Source organism: Giraffa tippelskirchi, chromosome 1 (assembly GCF_054371585.1).
Source record: "Giraffa tippelskirchi isolate mGirTip1 chromosome 1, T2T-mGirTip1v1.2.pri, whole genome shotgun sequence".
In the NCBI taxonomy this organism is placed as follows: domain Eukaryota; kingdom Metazoa; phylum Chordata; class Mammalia; order Artiodactyla; family Giraffidae; genus Giraffa; species Giraffa tippelskirchi.
The window spans coordinates 18,205,971-18,224,102 of NC_137275.1; the positions used below are offsets into that span (position 1 = coordinate 18,205,971).

At 38.8% G+C, this 18,132-nt stretch overlaps 1 protein-coding gene across 1 annotated transcript in view; it reads left to right on the forward strand.

Moving 5' to 3' along the window:
- Positions 1-89: 89 nt before the first annotated feature.
- HELQ (helicase, POLQ like) overlaps positions 90-18,132 on the forward strand; it is a 48,720-nt gene continuing 30,677 nt past the window's right edge. Inside the window, exons 1-7 of the mRNA XM_081582329.1 lie at positions 90-561; positions 3,057-3,235; positions 3,778-3,978; positions 4,409-4,481; positions 6,791-6,888; positions 8,050-8,148; positions 13,451-13,596. Coding sequence (XP_081438455.1) covers positions 3,161-3,235; positions 3,778-3,978; positions 4,409-4,481; positions 6,791-6,888; positions 8,050-8,148; positions 13,451-13,596 — 692 coding nt within the window. The 5' untranslated portion in view covers positions 90-561; positions 3,057-3,160. The remainder of the gene's footprint in view (positions 562-3,056; positions 3,236-3,777; positions 3,979-4,408; positions 4,482-6,790; positions 6,889-8,049; positions 8,149-13,450; positions 13,597-18,132) is intronic.

The window sequence follows — 18,132 nt, forward strand, 5'->3', positions numbered from 1 at the left end:
AACATGGGTTCTTATCTCAGGGGAAAGACACTGAGGTTGGAGAAGTAGGACTACAGGAAACAAAGTCTAATAGAAGGCTTTGAAAGAGTCTGACAAACTAAATTGTGAGGTTTGCAGTTCAAGAGCTAAAGGTGTGTATTGTCCTTGAAGTAGATGTTACTTTTCTGCCCTCTTTTTTTTTTTTTACCAGCACCTTGTTCTATGTTTCATCTGCATTTCCTGCTCTCAGGACAAGACTTATCTAACTCATCTTTTTCTTTTTTTAAAGATTTTTATTTATTTGTTTTTGGCTGCACTGGGTCTTCATTGATGAGCGCGGCTGTCTCTAGTTGCAGCAAGCAGGGGCTACTCCCTAGTTGCGGTGTGCCGGCTTCTCATTGCAGTGGTTTCTCTTGTTGCAGAGCACAGGCTCTAGGGCCCATGGGCTCGGTAGTTGCAGCTCCCGGGCTCTAGAGCACAGGCTCAGTAGTTGTGCACATGGGCTTAGTTGTCCCATGACATGTGGGATCTTTGGGATTGTCAACCTGATGATGAATTCTGGCGCTGTCATTTAACCACAAGGTTTGTACTCTGAGCCTTAGTTCCTGATCTGTTAAAAAGGGTTAATAATTTTTTTGCCAGTTATATTGTGTGAAGAACTTGCCAAGTTGGACATTGGTAATGACTGTCAGTAATTATATATTGTTTGCTTTAAAGTAAGAACTTTAGTAAATAATTTTTAAAATCTCAATATTTGTAAATCTGATGACAATATGACCAATTTAAAGCATGAATGTGTGTGTTACTTTTCATTGAGCTAAAGCAATGGTTCTCAAAGTGCAGTTCCTAACTGCAGCATCAGCATCACCTGGAAATCTGTTGAAATACACATTCCTAGGTTCCACCACGGCCCTCCTGAGTCAGCACCTTGGGCTGGGATCTGGCATTCTGCTCGGATAAGCCCTCCTGATCCTGATGTGCAGAAAGTTTGAGAGCTCCTGAGCTAGAGAACTTCAACCTTATACAGTACTGTTGTTTTCGCCTTTTAAGTATAGAATTACATTCTTAGTGTGTTTTATAAAAATATTGGAAACTAAATTAATGTAACTTCTTTTGTATGTGAAGATAAATATTATTTCTAAATATTTATTATTTTGGTCAATTTATACTTTAAAACTCTGAGTTGGATAAAATGTGGACATGTAGTTTCACATAAACATCTACAGTTTGATAACTAATGGGTGATACTAGCCTGAAGTATTTTCTAATATTTAAGTATTAAATATTCAATGTATTTAAATCTTTTTGAAAATTTTTTATCAAAGCATAGTTGATTTACAACATTATAGCAGCTTGTGGAAAAAGCCAAATGAACTTTGCAGCCTACCCAACATATTAGTTTCAGGTGAATAACATAGTGATTCAATATTGTTATAGGTTATATACTCCATTTAAAGTTATTACAAAATAATGGCTATTATTTCCCTGCACTGTAAAATCCTGAAATACTTCTAAACTAAAAAATACATAATCATTTGCAGATACTTCAGGCTGCAAATAATTAGATCATATGATTGTGTAATAATTCAGTCTTTACCCTGTTATTGGCTCTTTGTTATATAAACAGTGCTTTAGTGAACATCTTGCACATAACCTTTACATATGCACTTGCTTTTTATTTCTGTCAGTGTGGAGTTCTGTAAGCAATACTGCTAAATCAAAGGCAGCATGCAGTTTTATGTTTGTTGCTGATAGATTGCTTCCCAAAAAGACTGTAGCAGTTTATACTTTCATCAACCACACACAAAAGTGCCTGTTTGTTCCTGCTCTAGTCAACTCTGTATTTTACGTGTGGGGGGCTTTTTGTTTAGGTAGTTATTTAATGCTTTTTATTAGTTTATTTCTTTGCCGAGCTAATAGGTAACAGTAGAGCATCTTTTCATGTATTTATAAACCACCTGCATTTCTCTGTGCTGTGAAATGTCTTATCATATCTTTTGCCCATTTTTCTAGAGGTAAATACAATGCACATTTTGAAGACTTGATGATCCACATTGTCCACTTTTCCTACAAAGTACTTATACTAGTTTTCACATTTTGTTTTGGATCTAATATGATCCTTTTCATGAATTCCACCTTGCTAACTTGTGGAACTCTAGATTTTGTTGTTTAGTCACTAAGTCATGTCCGACTCTCTTGCAACTCCATGGACTGTAGCTCGCCAGGCTCCTCGGTCCATGCGATTTCCCAGGCAAGAATACTGGAGTGAATCGCCATTTCCTTCTCCACAGGATCTTCCCAACTCAGGGATCAAACCCATGTCTTTTGTGTCTTCTACATTGGCAGGTGGATTCTTTACCACTGAGCCACCAGGGAAACCCTAGATGTCGTAGTTAATAATCCTAGTCTTTTATGGTTTAAGCAATCTCATCAGTTTAAGGATTTTTTTTTTTTTTTTGGCCGCAGCAGACCTTAGGTGCAGCATGTGGGATCTTATTCCCTCATCAGGGATCAAACTCAGTCCCCCTGCACTGGGAGTGTGGAGTCTTAACCACTGGGCCACCAGGGAAGTCCCTCTCATCAGTTTAAAGTGGTATTCAGACCATTCAAACCAGCTCCCTGTGAAAGCTGGTTGAATAGTCTTTCTAGGTTTGTGTAAATTCTCAATTTTTTTTTCCTCTTCGCTCTGTTTCTCTGTTGGGTGAATGAGGAAGGAAAGCTTACACAGTTTCCTTACCGAACATAAGAGGAAGTCCTTAGAGTTCACACAAATCCTTGAAATGCCCCTTCGCCCTTCTGATGTCCCAGGCAACACCTCTTGTCCAGCAGGCCTGCCTGCCCAGTGGAATCTTAGACCTCAGTCTGCACCTGGCAGTTGGGTGAACTAGTTGCTCACCCCACCAACCAGGCCTGAACTAGTATGCATACCATACATTGGAGATTTTTGGTATTTATATATAGTTACATTTGTTACTATGAGAAGATGCTGCACATGGTAGGATTTGATTTTTTTCTTCTTGGAAAACTTTGTAGAAGGGAAAAATAAGGCTTTTTTCTTCTTTTTTTTAATTCCACAGAATGGCAACATATTTGCTTAACATTGAAATCTGTGCAAGAAAGAAAAAATTTAATATATTCCTTGCCAACAAGTGGTGGAAAAACCCTCGTGGCTGAGATTTTAATGCTACAAGAACTACTATGCCGGCGAAAAGATGTTTTAATGATCCTGCCATATGTGGCAATTGTTCAAGAAAAGGTGTGATTTTTTTTAAATGCTATTTGTTACTGTTTTTCTGACTTTCAGATACAAAAACTAGAATAAATGTAATAACTTTTTATTGACTGAGAAGAGGTATTCTTACTGATGGAGAATTATTATTTTCAGGATGTGTAGAAGCACTATGGTGTACTTACTAAAAATCTCTTCTAATACTAATTACCTGTTTAAGAAAGATTTTTCTTCCTGAACTTGTGAATTAAACTCCATTTCAAATGTTCTACTGATATTTAGCATGCTTTTTCAAGCAGAAACTAACCAATTATTTTATCAAAATAAATGAGTTATTCTGATGTTTTTTAATATCAGAAGAGACAATTAAAATTTATTTTTACATTTATTACATAGTTTAAAAGTGGCATTCATTTGCAAGAGTCAGTACATTAATTATGACATTGTTTTATCTGTAACCTTATTCCCATTGATTTATATTAAACACTATTTTAGATTTTTTAAAATCCCTGTGAACATTTAATAATTAGAATTCTTATTTATCTGACTTTTTTTGTTTAATATTCTAGATTTCAGGTTTGTCAAGTTTTGGTATAGAACTGGGTTTCTTTGTTGAGGAATACGCTGGAAGCAAAGGAAAATTTCCTCCAATTAAAAGAAGGGAAAAAAAATCATTATATATTGCCACTATTGAAAAAGGACATAGTCTGGTGAACTCCTTGATTGAAACTGGAAGAATTAGCAGTCTGGGTCTGGTTGTTGTAGATGAGGTTGGTTACTACATTTGTTGATTTATCAACATTTTTATTCTACTAACACTTATTATGTATATCTGTTTAATACCTTATGAGGATGAGTGGTTTATTTTAATATATAGACAGTATGTAGGTGAAGGCATTTCATGCTTGGTAATCTTAAATTCAGTTTTGTGTCAGTTGTTTCTTGAAGAGTGAATATATGTGTATATGTTCAGTTTTATAGTAGTACTGATGAATTCCTGATGCAAGGACATTGTCCTAGGGATAACTTCATTAACTTAAAATATCAGTGAAATAATGTGTATGTACTCTAGTTGCCATAACTAAAATGCTTGAGTTATAAAGCCAATATTGCTTCTTCATTTCATCAAATATATGCTTGTTTTATATAGGTATTATATGCAGATTTACTTTTATCCTTTTTTTTTTTTAAATCTCAAAGTTGCACATGATTGGTGAAGGAAGCCGTGGTGCTATACTGGAAATGACTCTGGCAAAAATCCTCTACACCAGCAGTAAGTTTTTTTTTTCCAAATGTGGTCACTAGTTGATTTATAATCAAGAGACCTATAAAAGACTTAATTCTATCACTAGCTAGATTATGTAACCTAGAGTAAGATGCTTAAGCTTTCTGTCTTAGTTTTTTATTTCTAAAACATCCATTTGTGTTGGATGCATGAGTAGAATCATGAAGATAAATGAAGTTAGCATTTGAAGATGTCCCCATCGGTATCCTCCACTTACTAGCTCTGTGTGCTTAGGTATGTGACTCAACCGTTTTTTCCTCATCTGTAAAATGGGCACAATAATGGTATCAACCTGATGGGATTGTTGTAAGAATTATGTGAGGTAACACATGTGACCAACGTATTCAGCCATGCTCAGCACATAGCACACTAAAGGTTTGCTGCTGTCGCCACCATCACTATCATTTAAAACAATGTCTGTAAATAGTTACTTTAAGGAGTTATTTTGCAACATCAGATAGTCTCTAAATGTATATGAAATATTCTAAATGTCTTCTCTATTTTTGTATACTATTGCAATAGCTTATTATGTATTATAATAGTTTATAGAAAATTATTAATCAGAAAGGTCAGATCTTAAGAATTACTTTTGAAATTTTGAAAACAATGGTATTTAGGCAGATTGTAGCACTTTATAATCATTGATTAAAAAATGTTTATTGAGTACCCACTGCATGTCAGGCCCTATTTTAAGTGCTAGGGATGTAGCAGTGAATAAAACAAAGTCCCTGCCTTTATCAAACCTATATTTTAGTGAAAGTGAACAGAAAATAAGCAGATAAACAAGAAAACAGTGTGTCAGATGGTGATAAATTCTATGGAAAAATATAAAGCAAAGGATGAAGGGAGAATGATCATCTACTTGTCACATCCAATGTACACTGATAGTTCTTATCTTAATTTGTTTTCAGTATTGGAGTATTCATCATTCTTTTTTCCCTTGGGTGCTGAAACACCATTCTCTTTTCATTTTCCTATTGTCGATCTGTAAGACCAATCATGTGTTAGCACTGAGAGGTAGACAGCGTAATGACTAAGGGCAGACTCTGCAGCTGGATTCACATCCTGGCTCACTTTTAACTTTGTATGTGACCTTGGGCAGTTATAGTATGTAGTATAGTAATTGTGCCTCTTTTTCCTTGTGCATCAAAAATGAAGGATAGTAATAGAACCTTCCTCACTGAATTGCTGTGGAGACAGCATCAGTCTCTGTAAAGCATCTAGCATAGTACCTGCACATAATGGACATGTGCTTGCTATATACTTATGTACACTGCTGGTGTGTACTTATGTGTATACTTATGTACACTGCTGCTGTACACTTATGTGTATACTTATGTATACTGCTGCTATATACTTATGTACACTGCTGCTGTGTACTTATTTGTATACTTACATATACTGCTGCTATATACTTATGTACACTGCTGCTATATACTTACGTGTATACTTATGTACACTGCTGCTGTATACTTACGTGTATACTTACGCACACTGCTGCTGTGTACTTATTTGTATGCTTATGTATACTGCTGGTGTATTCTTATGTACACTGCCACTGTGTACTTAATGTATGCTTATGTACACTGCTGCTGTATACTTATGTGTATAGTTATGTATACTGATGCTATATACTTATTTATATAACTATACTGATACATATTTATGTGTCTTTCTGTCACCAATGCCTTACACTTAATCAATACTTGAACAAAAGGGCTCTCTTCAGTTTCTCCTTTTGTTCTCCCTTGTGACACTACTTGCTAAGTGTGTTCATCGTATACATTGGTGTTACCATAGATTCATCCCTCGTTTCCTTCTTCGTACAGTTTCTGCTAATTCTCAGCCATACTCATGACTTCAAAGTCTTCTTGTGTTCTGATGGCTCCCAATTTGTGTGACCAGCTTATATATCTCTTCTGACTAATATCATCTGCCAGGTTAATAGTCTGGTTTTATAGAGCTGACTGTTGAACAACACAGGTTTGAATTGCGTGGGTTCACTTGTAAGTGGGTTTTTTCAGTAATAAATGCTACAGTACCACAGGATCTGTGGTTGGTTGAATCCAGAGACGCAGAACTGAAGAGAAGGAGGGCCAACTACAGGTTTTACATGGATTTTCAACTGTACAGAGGAGTGGTGTCCCTAACCCTCATTTTGTTCATGGTCAACTGTGTTTGTCTTACCTGCCCCGTCTTTCCCACATCACTGGAAAAATTACAAACATAAAAAGGTTGCTAAAATTACTGTTATGATATACTAAATAACACATTTTTCTCAATACTTTTTTTTTAAGAAACGACTCAAATTGTTGGTATGAGCGCAACATTAAACAATGTTGAAGACCTACAAGAGTTCCTGCAAGCAGAATATTACACCAGTCAGTTTAGACCAGTATGTACCTAAGGTTTGATTTGTTATGTATCATCTTCTGTTTGTAGCAAACGTACTATATAAAAATTCTGAGAATGATGAAGGAGCATAATGCCACTCACTGTGTCTAAATGCTAACAAGTCTGTGTGGAGAGAACATACGCTGTGGGGTCAGGGAGCTTGGTCGGGATGGGTGCCCGGCTCACAGGCCTTCAATGAATATTTATTGAATGAAAATTTTCAGACCCATTCTGCTTTTCCACTTTATATTCTGTAAGGTAAATTTTTTCATCTGGTGAGAATTTAGTGATTCATGTTTTGAGTTATTGACAAGTAAAAAAGTTTTATCTTAAAAGTTAAAATGTTTTCAAAGATTCAAGTTTTGATAGTTATAATGCTTTTTTAAAATAAATTAAGACCTCACATGGACATAAATTTAAACTCCCCAATAACAGTATTCCCAAAAGGCTTGAAGAAAGTAAGTACATGTTATTAATAGTTATTTGAAAGAATTTTATAATGTACATGTACTCGGTAGTCTCTGCGTCTAAATAGGTTTCCAGAAAATAATTTTTTAGAATCACCAGATTTTAACTTGACATTTGACGTTTTCACATTTGCACCAGATGTGAGAATTTTCAAGAGATAGTTCCTGACCTTAATTGTCAAGTTAGATGGTGTTCTGTAGGTGGCTGTGTGGTACAGTGGATAGTGCATTCAGCTTCTCAATGCTATTCTTTAAAAAATTCAATAAGCTCTATTTACAAACTTCTTTTGTCTACAGATACTTAAGTTGAAAATAATTTGGTGGTATTCACATTAAAACTGGTGACTAATAAAGTTTTAAATCTGGAGGAGTAACACAAATAACTCCTTAATAAAAGATAGAGTGTGAACATGTGGCTCACCTTTACTTCCTCTTGTGATAAATACAAGTGTCTGATTTTCCTTTTAGATATGTGGCTATTTAATTCAAAAGTATTTCTTCAAGGATAGTAATCCCTATTTTGATTTAAAAGGAAAAAGAAACTTAAATGGGAAAGAAATTTAAGTTGAAGCATTCTGCATACCTTAGGAAAGCTAAACTTTTTTTACTGTTTTATAACATATTTTACAAAATTTGAAACTCTAGAAAGAGGAATTTATATATGATATTAACTGCAAGTGTCCTTTTAATTCAAGGTTGAATTGAAAGAATATCTGAAAATAAATGACACAATATATGAAGTTGACAGCAGAGCTGAGAATGGCATGACTTTTTCACGCCTCCTTAATTATAAGGTAACCTTGATCAGGCCGGGGGCCAGGGGCGGCGGCCGACAGGGCCTAGGCTGGGCAGGGGCCGGGGGCCAGGGGCGGCAGCCGAGAGGGGCTAGGCCGGGCCAGGAGCCGGGGGCGCGGCCAACAGGGCCTGGGCTGGGCCGGGGCCCTGGGGGCTGGGGGCCGTGGGCCGTGGCCGACAGGGGCTAGGCCGGGCCGGGGGCTGGGGCCGGCGGCAGCGGCGAGAGGAATTACCCAAGGCCCAAGATAAGAGAAACACAAGTAAGACAGTAAGTGTTGTGAGAGGGCATCAGAGGGCAGACACACTGAAACTAAAATTACAGAAAACTAGCTAATCTGATCACACGGACCACAGCCTTGTCTATCTCAATGAAACTAAGCCATGCCATGTGGGGCCACCCAAGACGGATGGGTCATGGTGGAGAGGTCTGACAGGAATTGGTCCACTGGAGAACGGCATGGCAAACCACTTCAGTATTCTTGCCTTGAGAACCCCATGAACAGTATGAAAAGGCAAAAAGATAGGACACTGAAAGATGAACTCCCCAGGTCAGTAGGTGCCCAATATGCTAATGGAGATCAGTGGAGAAATAACTCCAGAAAGAATGATGGGATGGAGCCAAAGCAAAAACGATACCCAACTGTGGATGTGACTGGTGATAGATGCAAAGTCCGATGCTGTAAAGAGCAATATTGCATAGGAACCTGGAGTGTTAGGTCCGTGAATCAAGGCAAACTGGAAGTGGTCAAACAGGAGATGGCAAGAGTGAATGTCAACATTCTAGGAATCAGCGAACTAAGATGGACTGGAATGGGTGAATTTAACTCAGATGACCATTATATCTACTACTGTGGGCAGGAATCCCTTAGAAGAAATGGAGTAGCCATCATAGTCAACAAAAGAGTCCAAAATGCAGTACTTGGATGCAGTCTTCGACAGAATGATCTCTGTTCGTTTCCAAGGCAAACCATTCAATATCACGGTAATCCAAGTCTATGCCCCAACCAGTAACGCCGAAGAAGCTGAAGTTGAACAGTTCTGTGAAGACCTACAAGACCTTCTAGAACTAACACCCCAAAAAGATGTCCTTTTTATTATAGGGGACTGTAATGCAAAAGTAGGAAGTCAAGAAACACCTGGCGTGACGGGCAAGTTGGTCTTGGAGTACAGAATGAAGCAGGGCAAAGGCTAATAGAGTTTTGCCACGAGAACGCACTGGTAATAGCAAACACCCTATTCCAACAACACAAGAGAGGACTCTACACATGGACATCACCAGATGGTCAACACCGAAATCAGATTGATTATATTCTTTGCAGCCAAAGATGGAGAAGCTCTATACAGTCAGCAAAACCAAGACCGGGAGCAGACTGTGGCTCAGATCATGAATTGCTTATTGCCAAATTCAGATTTAAATTGAAGAAAGTAGAGAAAACCACTAGACCATTCAGGTATGACCTAAATCAAATCCCTTATGAGTATACCGTGGAAGTGACAAATAGATTTAAAGGACTAGACCTGATAGACAGAGTGCCTGATGAACTATGGACAGAGGTTCATGACATTGTACAGGAGACAGGGATCAAGACAATCCCCATGGAAAAGAAATGCAAAAAAGCAAAATGGCTGTCTGAGGAGGCCTTACAGATAGCTGGGAAGAGAAGAGAAGCGAAAAGCAAAGGAGAAAAGGAAAGATATTCCCATCTGAATGCAGAGTTCCAAAGAATAGCAAGGAGAGATAAGAAAGCCTTCCTCAGTGATCAGTGCAAAGAAATAGAGGAAAACAACAGATTGGGAAAGACTAGAGATCTCTTCAAGAAAATTAGAGATACCAAAGGAACATTTCATGCAAAGATAGGCTCGATAAAGGACAGAAATGGTATGGACCTAACAGAAGCAGAAGATATTAAGAAGAGGTGGCAAGAATACACAGACGAACTGTACAAAAAAGATCTTCACGACCCAGATAATCACGATGGTGTGATCACTCACCTAGAGCCAGACATCCTGGAATGTGAAGTCAAGTTGGCCTTAGAAAGCATCACTACGAACAAAGCTTGTGGGAGTGATGGAATTCCAGTTGAGCTATTTCAAATCCTCAAAGGTGATGCTGTGAAAGTGCTGCACTCGATATGCCAGCAAATTTGGAAAACTCAGCAGTGGCCGCAGGACTGGAAAAGGTCAGTTTTCATTCGAATCCCAAAGAAAGGCAATGCCAAAGAATGCTCAAACTACCGCACAATTGCACTCATCTCACACGCTAGTAAAGTAATGCTCAAAATTCTCCAAGCCAGGCTTCAGCAATACGTGAACCGTAAACTTCCAGATGTTCAAGCTGGTTTTAGAAAAGGCAGAAGAACCAGAGATCAAATTGCCAATATCCGCTGGATCATTGAAAAAGCAAGAGAGTTCCAGAAAAACATCTATTTCTGCTTTATTGACTATGCCAAAGCCTTTGACTGTGTGGATTACAGTAAACTGTGGAAAATTCTGAAAGAGATGGAAATACCAGACCATCTGACCTGTCTCTTGAGAAACCTGTATGCAGGTCAGGAAGCAACAGTTAGAACTGGGCATGGAGCAACAGACTGGTTCCAAATAGGCAAAGGAGTACGTCAAGGCTGTATATTGTCACCTTGCTTATTTAACTTATATGCAGAGTACATCATGAGAAATCCTGGGCTGGAAGAAACACAAGCTGGAATCAAGATTGCTGGGAGAAATATCAATAACCTCAGATATGCGGATGACACCACCCTTATGGCAGAGAGTGAAGAAGAGCTAAAGAGCCTCTTGATGAAGGTGAAAGAGGAGAGTGAAAAAGTTGGCTTAAAGCTCAACGTTCAGAAAACTAAGATCATGGCATCTGGTCCCATCACTCCATGGGAAATAGATGGGGAAACAGTGGAAACAGTGTCAGACTTTATTTTTTTGGGCTCCAAAATCACTGCTGATGGTGATTGCAGCCATGAAATTAAAAGACGCTTACTCCTTGGAAGGAAGGTTATGGCCAACCTAGATGGCATATTTAAAAGCAGAGACATTACTTTGCCAACAAAAGTCCGTCTAGTCAAGGCTATGGTTTTTCCAGTGGTCATGTATGGATGTGAGAGTTGGACTGTGAAGAAAGCTGAGCGCCGCAGAATTGATGCTTTTGAGCTGTGGTGTTGGAGAAGACTCTTGAGAGTCCCTTGGACTGCAAGGAGATCCAATCAGTCCATCCTAAAAGAGATAAATCCTGGGTGTTCATTGGAACGTCTGATGTTGAAGCTGAAACTCCAATACTTCGGGCACCTCATGCGCAGGGTTGACTCATTGGAAAAGACACTAATGCTGGGTAGGATTGGGGGCGGGAGGAGAAGGGGACGACAGAGGATGAGATGTTTGGCTGGCATCACCGACTCGATGGACATGGGTTTGGGTAGACTCTTGGAGTTGGTGATGGACAGAGAGGCCTGGCGTGCTGCAATTCATGGGGTCGCAAAGAGTCGGACACGACTGAGTGACTGAACTGAACTGATAATCCCTGATGGTGAGGTTCCTAGACTTTGTGCCCAGCTGCCCTGGGACACCACAAAGAAGTCACATGGGTACCATGGGAAAGTTTAGATATTTCAGAGGAAAAAAGCTGATGCTGGACATCTGTTGGACAAAAGGTTGATGCTGGACACCATACAAATGACTGGGTTTCCAGTGTCAAGATTAGATCACACTACATTCCTTCCTGGGATAGTATGTCTTTGTGAAGTTGGTGATTCTTTTTTCTTTTTTTTTTGCACTTACTGTAAGCAAATACCATGTGTAAATCAATGTGGAACAGGAAATGAGGGTTTTCTGGTTTGAAAGATAAAGGGCCCAGGTGTGCATACTTCTCATTAATGGGTTATGATAGTTATTTAAGAATGAAATGAAATTTTTTTTTAACTGACGTTTGTTGTTATTCAGATGGCTACTTATTTGTGAAGAAATGCATACTTGTTGTTTGGACCTGACTACCTAGTAATCAAACTGTTAGGTATTTCTTTTGACCTTGGGGCTCCATGGACCAAGAAAGCTTGGAGACCTTTCCCGTAAATGTTTATTCATTCAGCAGCAACAGTAATACAAGAAGAAATATTTGTGGGCTGTATAGCTCAGATATTGGCATAAGAAAATATGGATGTCTACTGTGCTAATGTTCTATGGTTTTCATGGAGGACATTGAAAAGGAGAGAAAGGAATTTTACAGCAGTTTTATTATTTCATGAAGGTATATTAGGCTTCCCTGGTGGCTCAGTGGTAAAGAATCCACCTGCCAGTGCAGGAGACAGGTGTTTGATCCTTGGGTCAGGAAGACCCCCTAGAGAAAGAAATGGCAACCCACTCCAATATTCTTGCCTGGGAAATCCCATGGACACAGGACCCTGACGGGCTACAGTCCATGGGGTTGCAAAAGAGTCAGACATGACTGAGCGACTAAACAAAAACATAAAGGTATATTGTTCTAAATCAGTATCATAATTAGTTTTCAGTAAAGTTGAAGAAAGTGAGATTTTAAATAACTTTACATTTTTCTTTGTTCTTTGAGTTCTTTATGTCTGTCTGTTTGATAAATATCTTTTGTATTTCTGAAAACATGTCCTGCAGTATGATTGAATATATTTTTGAAAACTGTTAGTAATAGCAAGCGGAGAAGTCAATGGCAGCCCACTCCAGTACTCTTGCCTGGAAAATCCCATGCACGGAGGAGCCTGGCAGGCTGCAGTCCATGGGATCGCTAAGAGTCGGACACGACTGAGTGACTTCACTTTCACTTTTCACTTTCACGCATTGGAGAAGGCAATGGCAACCCACTCCAGTGTTCTTGCATGGAGAATCCCAGGGATGGGGGAGCCTGGTGGGCTGGCGTCTATGGGGTCGCACAGAGTTGGACACGACTGAAGCAACTTAGCAGCAGCAGCAGTAATAGTAAGAGGTTTAACTTTTTTATGTAGTTCTTTGACTATTATTAGGATCAATTTGTGTTTCTCTGTGGACTTTTTCTGCTTTAGTGAAGATGGGCGGGCCATAGAGTTATTAACAAAATTGATTACTTTCACTTCCTTTATTTAAAATTAAATACACCTAACAAAACCCTAATAACAAAAGTGGGACTTAACATTTTGCTGTGTAATATAGGTTGCATCTTTTCTTTTAAATGCTCATGTTTATTAAATGAGAAGTTCAAAATTATGGTTGACTTACTTATCTTTCAAAGCACACTGGTAAAATGAAAGGCTTTCATGGTTGCTAACTACTTTGTTCCTAAATCTTGTTGTGCAGTATTCCGATACTCTGAAAAAGATGGATCCTGATCACTTGGCAGCACTGGTGACAGAAGTTATTCCCAATTATTCCTGCTTAGTTTTTTGTCCCACTAAGAAGAACTGTGAAAACGTAGCAGAAATAATATGCAAAAGTTTAAGCAAGTATGTTAATCTTTTAAAAATATTCTGTTTCATTTTTATCATGATCTACATGCCTGTATTCTGTTTATTTAACAAGCACTGATTACTTTTTGCAGACATTATGCTAAGTTATTATACTAGATTCTAAAGGTCCTGGCCTTGAGGGAAAAAAGCTGAACTGTGGAATTCACAGATGTGAAATGGCCAGAGAAAAATTCTAAGGCTAAATGTAAGAGAATGCTGACTAATACAATAGCTTGGCTACACAGTGCGTCACCTTGAGGCCTTTTTAAAATCTCAGTGCCCAAGCTACCTCCAAGACAAATCAGAATATTTGGGAGTGGGACCCAGGTACCACTATTTTGTAAAGCTTCTAAGCAAGTCCAACATACAGCCAAGGTCAATTACTGGCCTATGTCATCAGAGGAATGATCAATAATCACTGTAGGGATGAAGGCCTATGTGATCAGTGTGTTAGTTGCTCAGTTGTGTCTGACTCTTTGCGACCCCATGGTCTGTCCATGGAATTCAGGCAAGAATACTGGAATGGGTTGCCATTCCCTTCTTCAGGGGATCTTCCCAACCCAGGGATTGAACCTGGGTCTCCTGCATTGCAGGCAGATTCTTTCCCATCTGAGCTACCAGGGAAGCCCCATGTGATCAGAGGACTAATCAATAATCACAGTAGGGATGAAGGCCTATGTGATCAGAGGAGTGATCAATGTAGGGATTAATCATATCTTTGGCTTAACTTTCTCTGTAATTAAATACTATTGCCTTTGATTTCTTAGTAAACTTCACACTTGGGTTGTGTGGACATTGGAATTGAATTTGCTAAATAATAAAGAAATGTACTGCTTTGTAATTGTATAGTATTTTAGCATTGGCTCTGTCATAGAGATAAGTATAAAATGACCCTAAGTATGAACAGTTTTAGTTTTTTCTGTACCTTGTTGTCCCATGTGTTGTTTTAGCATATTTTTCAGGCTTCTGATGGGCCGCTGAGCCAGTGCTATGTGACCATGCACAGATCAGTACCCTGGATTCTAACCCAGCCTTCCTTCACCTGTCCCCCAAATCCTGCTTGTTGTGGATTGGTCTAATACAGAGTTAAATTAATTGGCTAGCACAAAGATGCAGATATTTGGGATAAAGTCAGGGAGTGTTTCCCATTTCAGTAACAGAGTCTGACTTTAAAATGATGATGTAGATTATAAAAACCTAAGGAAATTAAATTATCATTGAGGGATTCTCAGTGAATCATTTGTTTTCTTAGAATAAGGTAATATAGTACCAACTAAGTGATGGGGAAATTTAGAGACAGACTTTTGACTGTGAGAAATAAGATTGATTGTTGGTCAAGTTATACCCTTGATTATTTTGCTTTTCAGGGGTAATAGTTTATTTGGGTCATAAATGTTGATGTTGACATACTTAAAAATTTGGTTCCCTGGAATCTTCAGGTACTGAATTGTAATGGACCCTTGATACTTTCTTAAACAGATAGAGCTTAACTCTTTCTGAAGGAAAATTTTCCTCTAAAATACATTTTCCATATTACTTGCTGCTTTCTTTTTTTCTTTCCTTTTCTTTCTTTCTTTCTTTATTTATTTTTATTTTTTTTTACTTTACAATATTGTAGTAGTTTTTGCCATACATTGACATGAATCAGCCATGGGTTTATGTGTTCCCCATCCTGGACCCCCCTCCCACCTGCCTCCCCATCCCATCCCTCTGGGTCATCCCATTGCCCCGGCCCTGAGCATTTGTCTCATGCATCGAACATGGAATGGTGTTCTGTTTCACATATGATAATATACATGTTTCAGTGCTATTTTCCCAGAAGTTCTACCCTCACCTTCTCCCTCAGAGTCCATAAGACTGTTCTATGCATCTGTGTCTCTTATTCTGTCTTACATATAGGATTATCGTTACCATTTTTCAAATTCCATATATATGCATTAGTATACTGTATTGGTGTTTTTCTTTCTGGCTTACTTCACTCTGTATTATGGGCTCCAGTTTCATCCATCTCAATAGAACCGATTCAAATGTATTTTTTTTAATGGCTGAGTAATATTCCATTGTGTATATGTACCACAGCTTCCTTATCCATTCGTCTGCTGATGGACATCTAGGTTGCTTCCATGTCCTGGCTATTGTAAATAGTGCTGCGATGAACATTGGGGTACATGTGTCTCTTTCAATTCTGGTTTCCTCGGTGTGTATGCCCAGCAGTGGGATTGCTGGGTCATATGGCAGTTCTATTCCCAGTGTTTTAAGGAATCTCCACACTGTTCTCCATAGTGGCTGTACTAGTTTGCATTCCCACCAACAGTGTAAGAGGGTTCCCTTTTCTCCACACCCTTTCCAGCATTTATTGCTTGTAGACTTTTGCATAGCAGCCATTCTGACTGGTGTGAAATGGTACCTCATTGTGGTTTTGATTTGCATTTCTCTAATAATGAGTGATGTTGAGCATCTTTTCATGTGTTTGTTAGCCATCTGTATGTCTTCTTTGGAGAAATGTCTGTTTAGTTCTTTGGCCCATTTTTTGATTGGGTCGTTTATTTTTCTGGAATTCAGCTGTAGGAGTTGCTTGTATATTTTTGAGATTAATTGTTTGTCTGTTGCTTCGTTTGCTATTATTTTCTCCCATTCTGAAGGCTGTCTTTTCACCTTGCTTATAGTTTCCTTTGTTGTGCAAAAGCTTTTAATTTTAATTAGGTCCCATTTGTTTATTTTTGCTTTTATTTCCAATATTCTGGGAGGTGGGTCATGGAGGATCCTGCTGTGATTTATGTCGGAGAGTGTTTTGCCTATGTTTTCCTCTAGGAGTTTTATAGATTCTGGTCTTACGTTTAGATCTTTAATCCATTTTGAGTTTATTTTGGTGTATGGTGTTAGGGAGTGTTCTAGTTTCATTCTTTTACAAGCGGTTGACCAGTTTTCCCAGCACCACTTGTTAAAGAGATTGTCTTTTCTCCATTGTATATTCTTGCCTCCTTTGTCGAAGATAAGGTGTCCATAGGTGTACTTGCTGCTTTCTTAAGGTAAATGTCCTGAGTATACTCAGCAGTGGCCATAGGACTGGAAAAGGTTAGTTTTCGTTCCAGTCCCAAAGAAGGGCAATGCCAAAGAATGTTTAAACTACTGCACAATTGCACTCATCTCACACACTAGCTCACCGCTCCTGCACCGTGCAGCTGCCGCTCGGCAGGTGCCCAATATGATACTGGAGATCAGTGGAGAAATAACTTCAGAAAGAATGAAGGGATGGAGCCAAAGCAAAAACAACCCTCAGTTGTGGATGTGACTGGTGATAGAAGCAGGGTCCAATTCTATAAAGAGCAATATTGCATAGGAACCTGGAATGTTAATGTCCATGAATCAAGGAAAACTGGAAGTGGTTAAACAGGAGATGGCAAGAGTGAACGTACACATTCTAGGAATCAGCGAACTAAGATGGACTGGAATGGGTGAATTTAACTCAGATGACCATTATATCTACTACTGTGGGCAGGAATCCCTTAGAAGAAATGGAGTAGCCATCATGGTCAACAAAAGAGTCCAAAATGCAGTACTTGGATGCAGTCTTCGACAGAATGATCTCTGTTCGTTTCCAAGGCAAACCATTCAATATCACGGTAATCCAAGTCTATGCCCCAACCAGTAACGCCGAAGAAGCTGAAGTTGAACGGTTCTGTGAAGACCTGCAAAACCTTTTAGAACTAACACCCCAAAAAGATGTCCTTTTCATTATAGGGGACTGTAATGCAAAAGTAGGAAGTCAGGAAACACCTGGCATAACAGGCAAATTTGGCCTTGGAGTAGAGAATGAAGCAGGGCAAAGGCTAATAGAGTTTTACCAGGAGAACGCACTGGTCATAGCAAACACCCTCTTCCAACAACACAAGAAAAGACTCTACACATGGATATCACCAGATGGTCAACACCGAAATCAGATTGATTATATTCTTTGCAGCCAAAGATGGAGAAGCTCTATACAGTCAGCAAAAACAAGACCTGGAGCTGACTGTGGCTCAGATCATGAATTCCTTATGGCCATATTCAGACTTAAATTGAAGAAAGTGGGGAAACCACTAGTCCATTCAGGTATGACCTAAATCAAATCCCTTATGATTATACAGTGGAAGTGACAGATAGATTTAAGGGACTAGATCTGATAGACAGAGTGCCTGATGAACTATGGACAGAGGTTCATGACATTGTACACGAGACAGGGAGAAAGACCATCCCCAATAAAAAGAAATGCAAAAAAGCAAAATGGCTGTCTGAGGAGGCCTTACAAGTAGCTGTGAAAAGAAGAGAAGCAAGAAGCAAAGGAGAAAAAGAAAGATATACCTATTTGAATGCAGAGTTCCAAAGAATAGCATGGAGAGATAAGAAAGCCTTTCTCAGCAATCAATGCAAAGAAATAGAGGAAAACAATAGAATGGGAAAGACTAGAGATCTCTTAAAGAAAATTAGAGATACCAAGGGAACATTTCATGAAAAGATGGGCTCAATAAAAGACAGAAATGGTATGGATCTGAC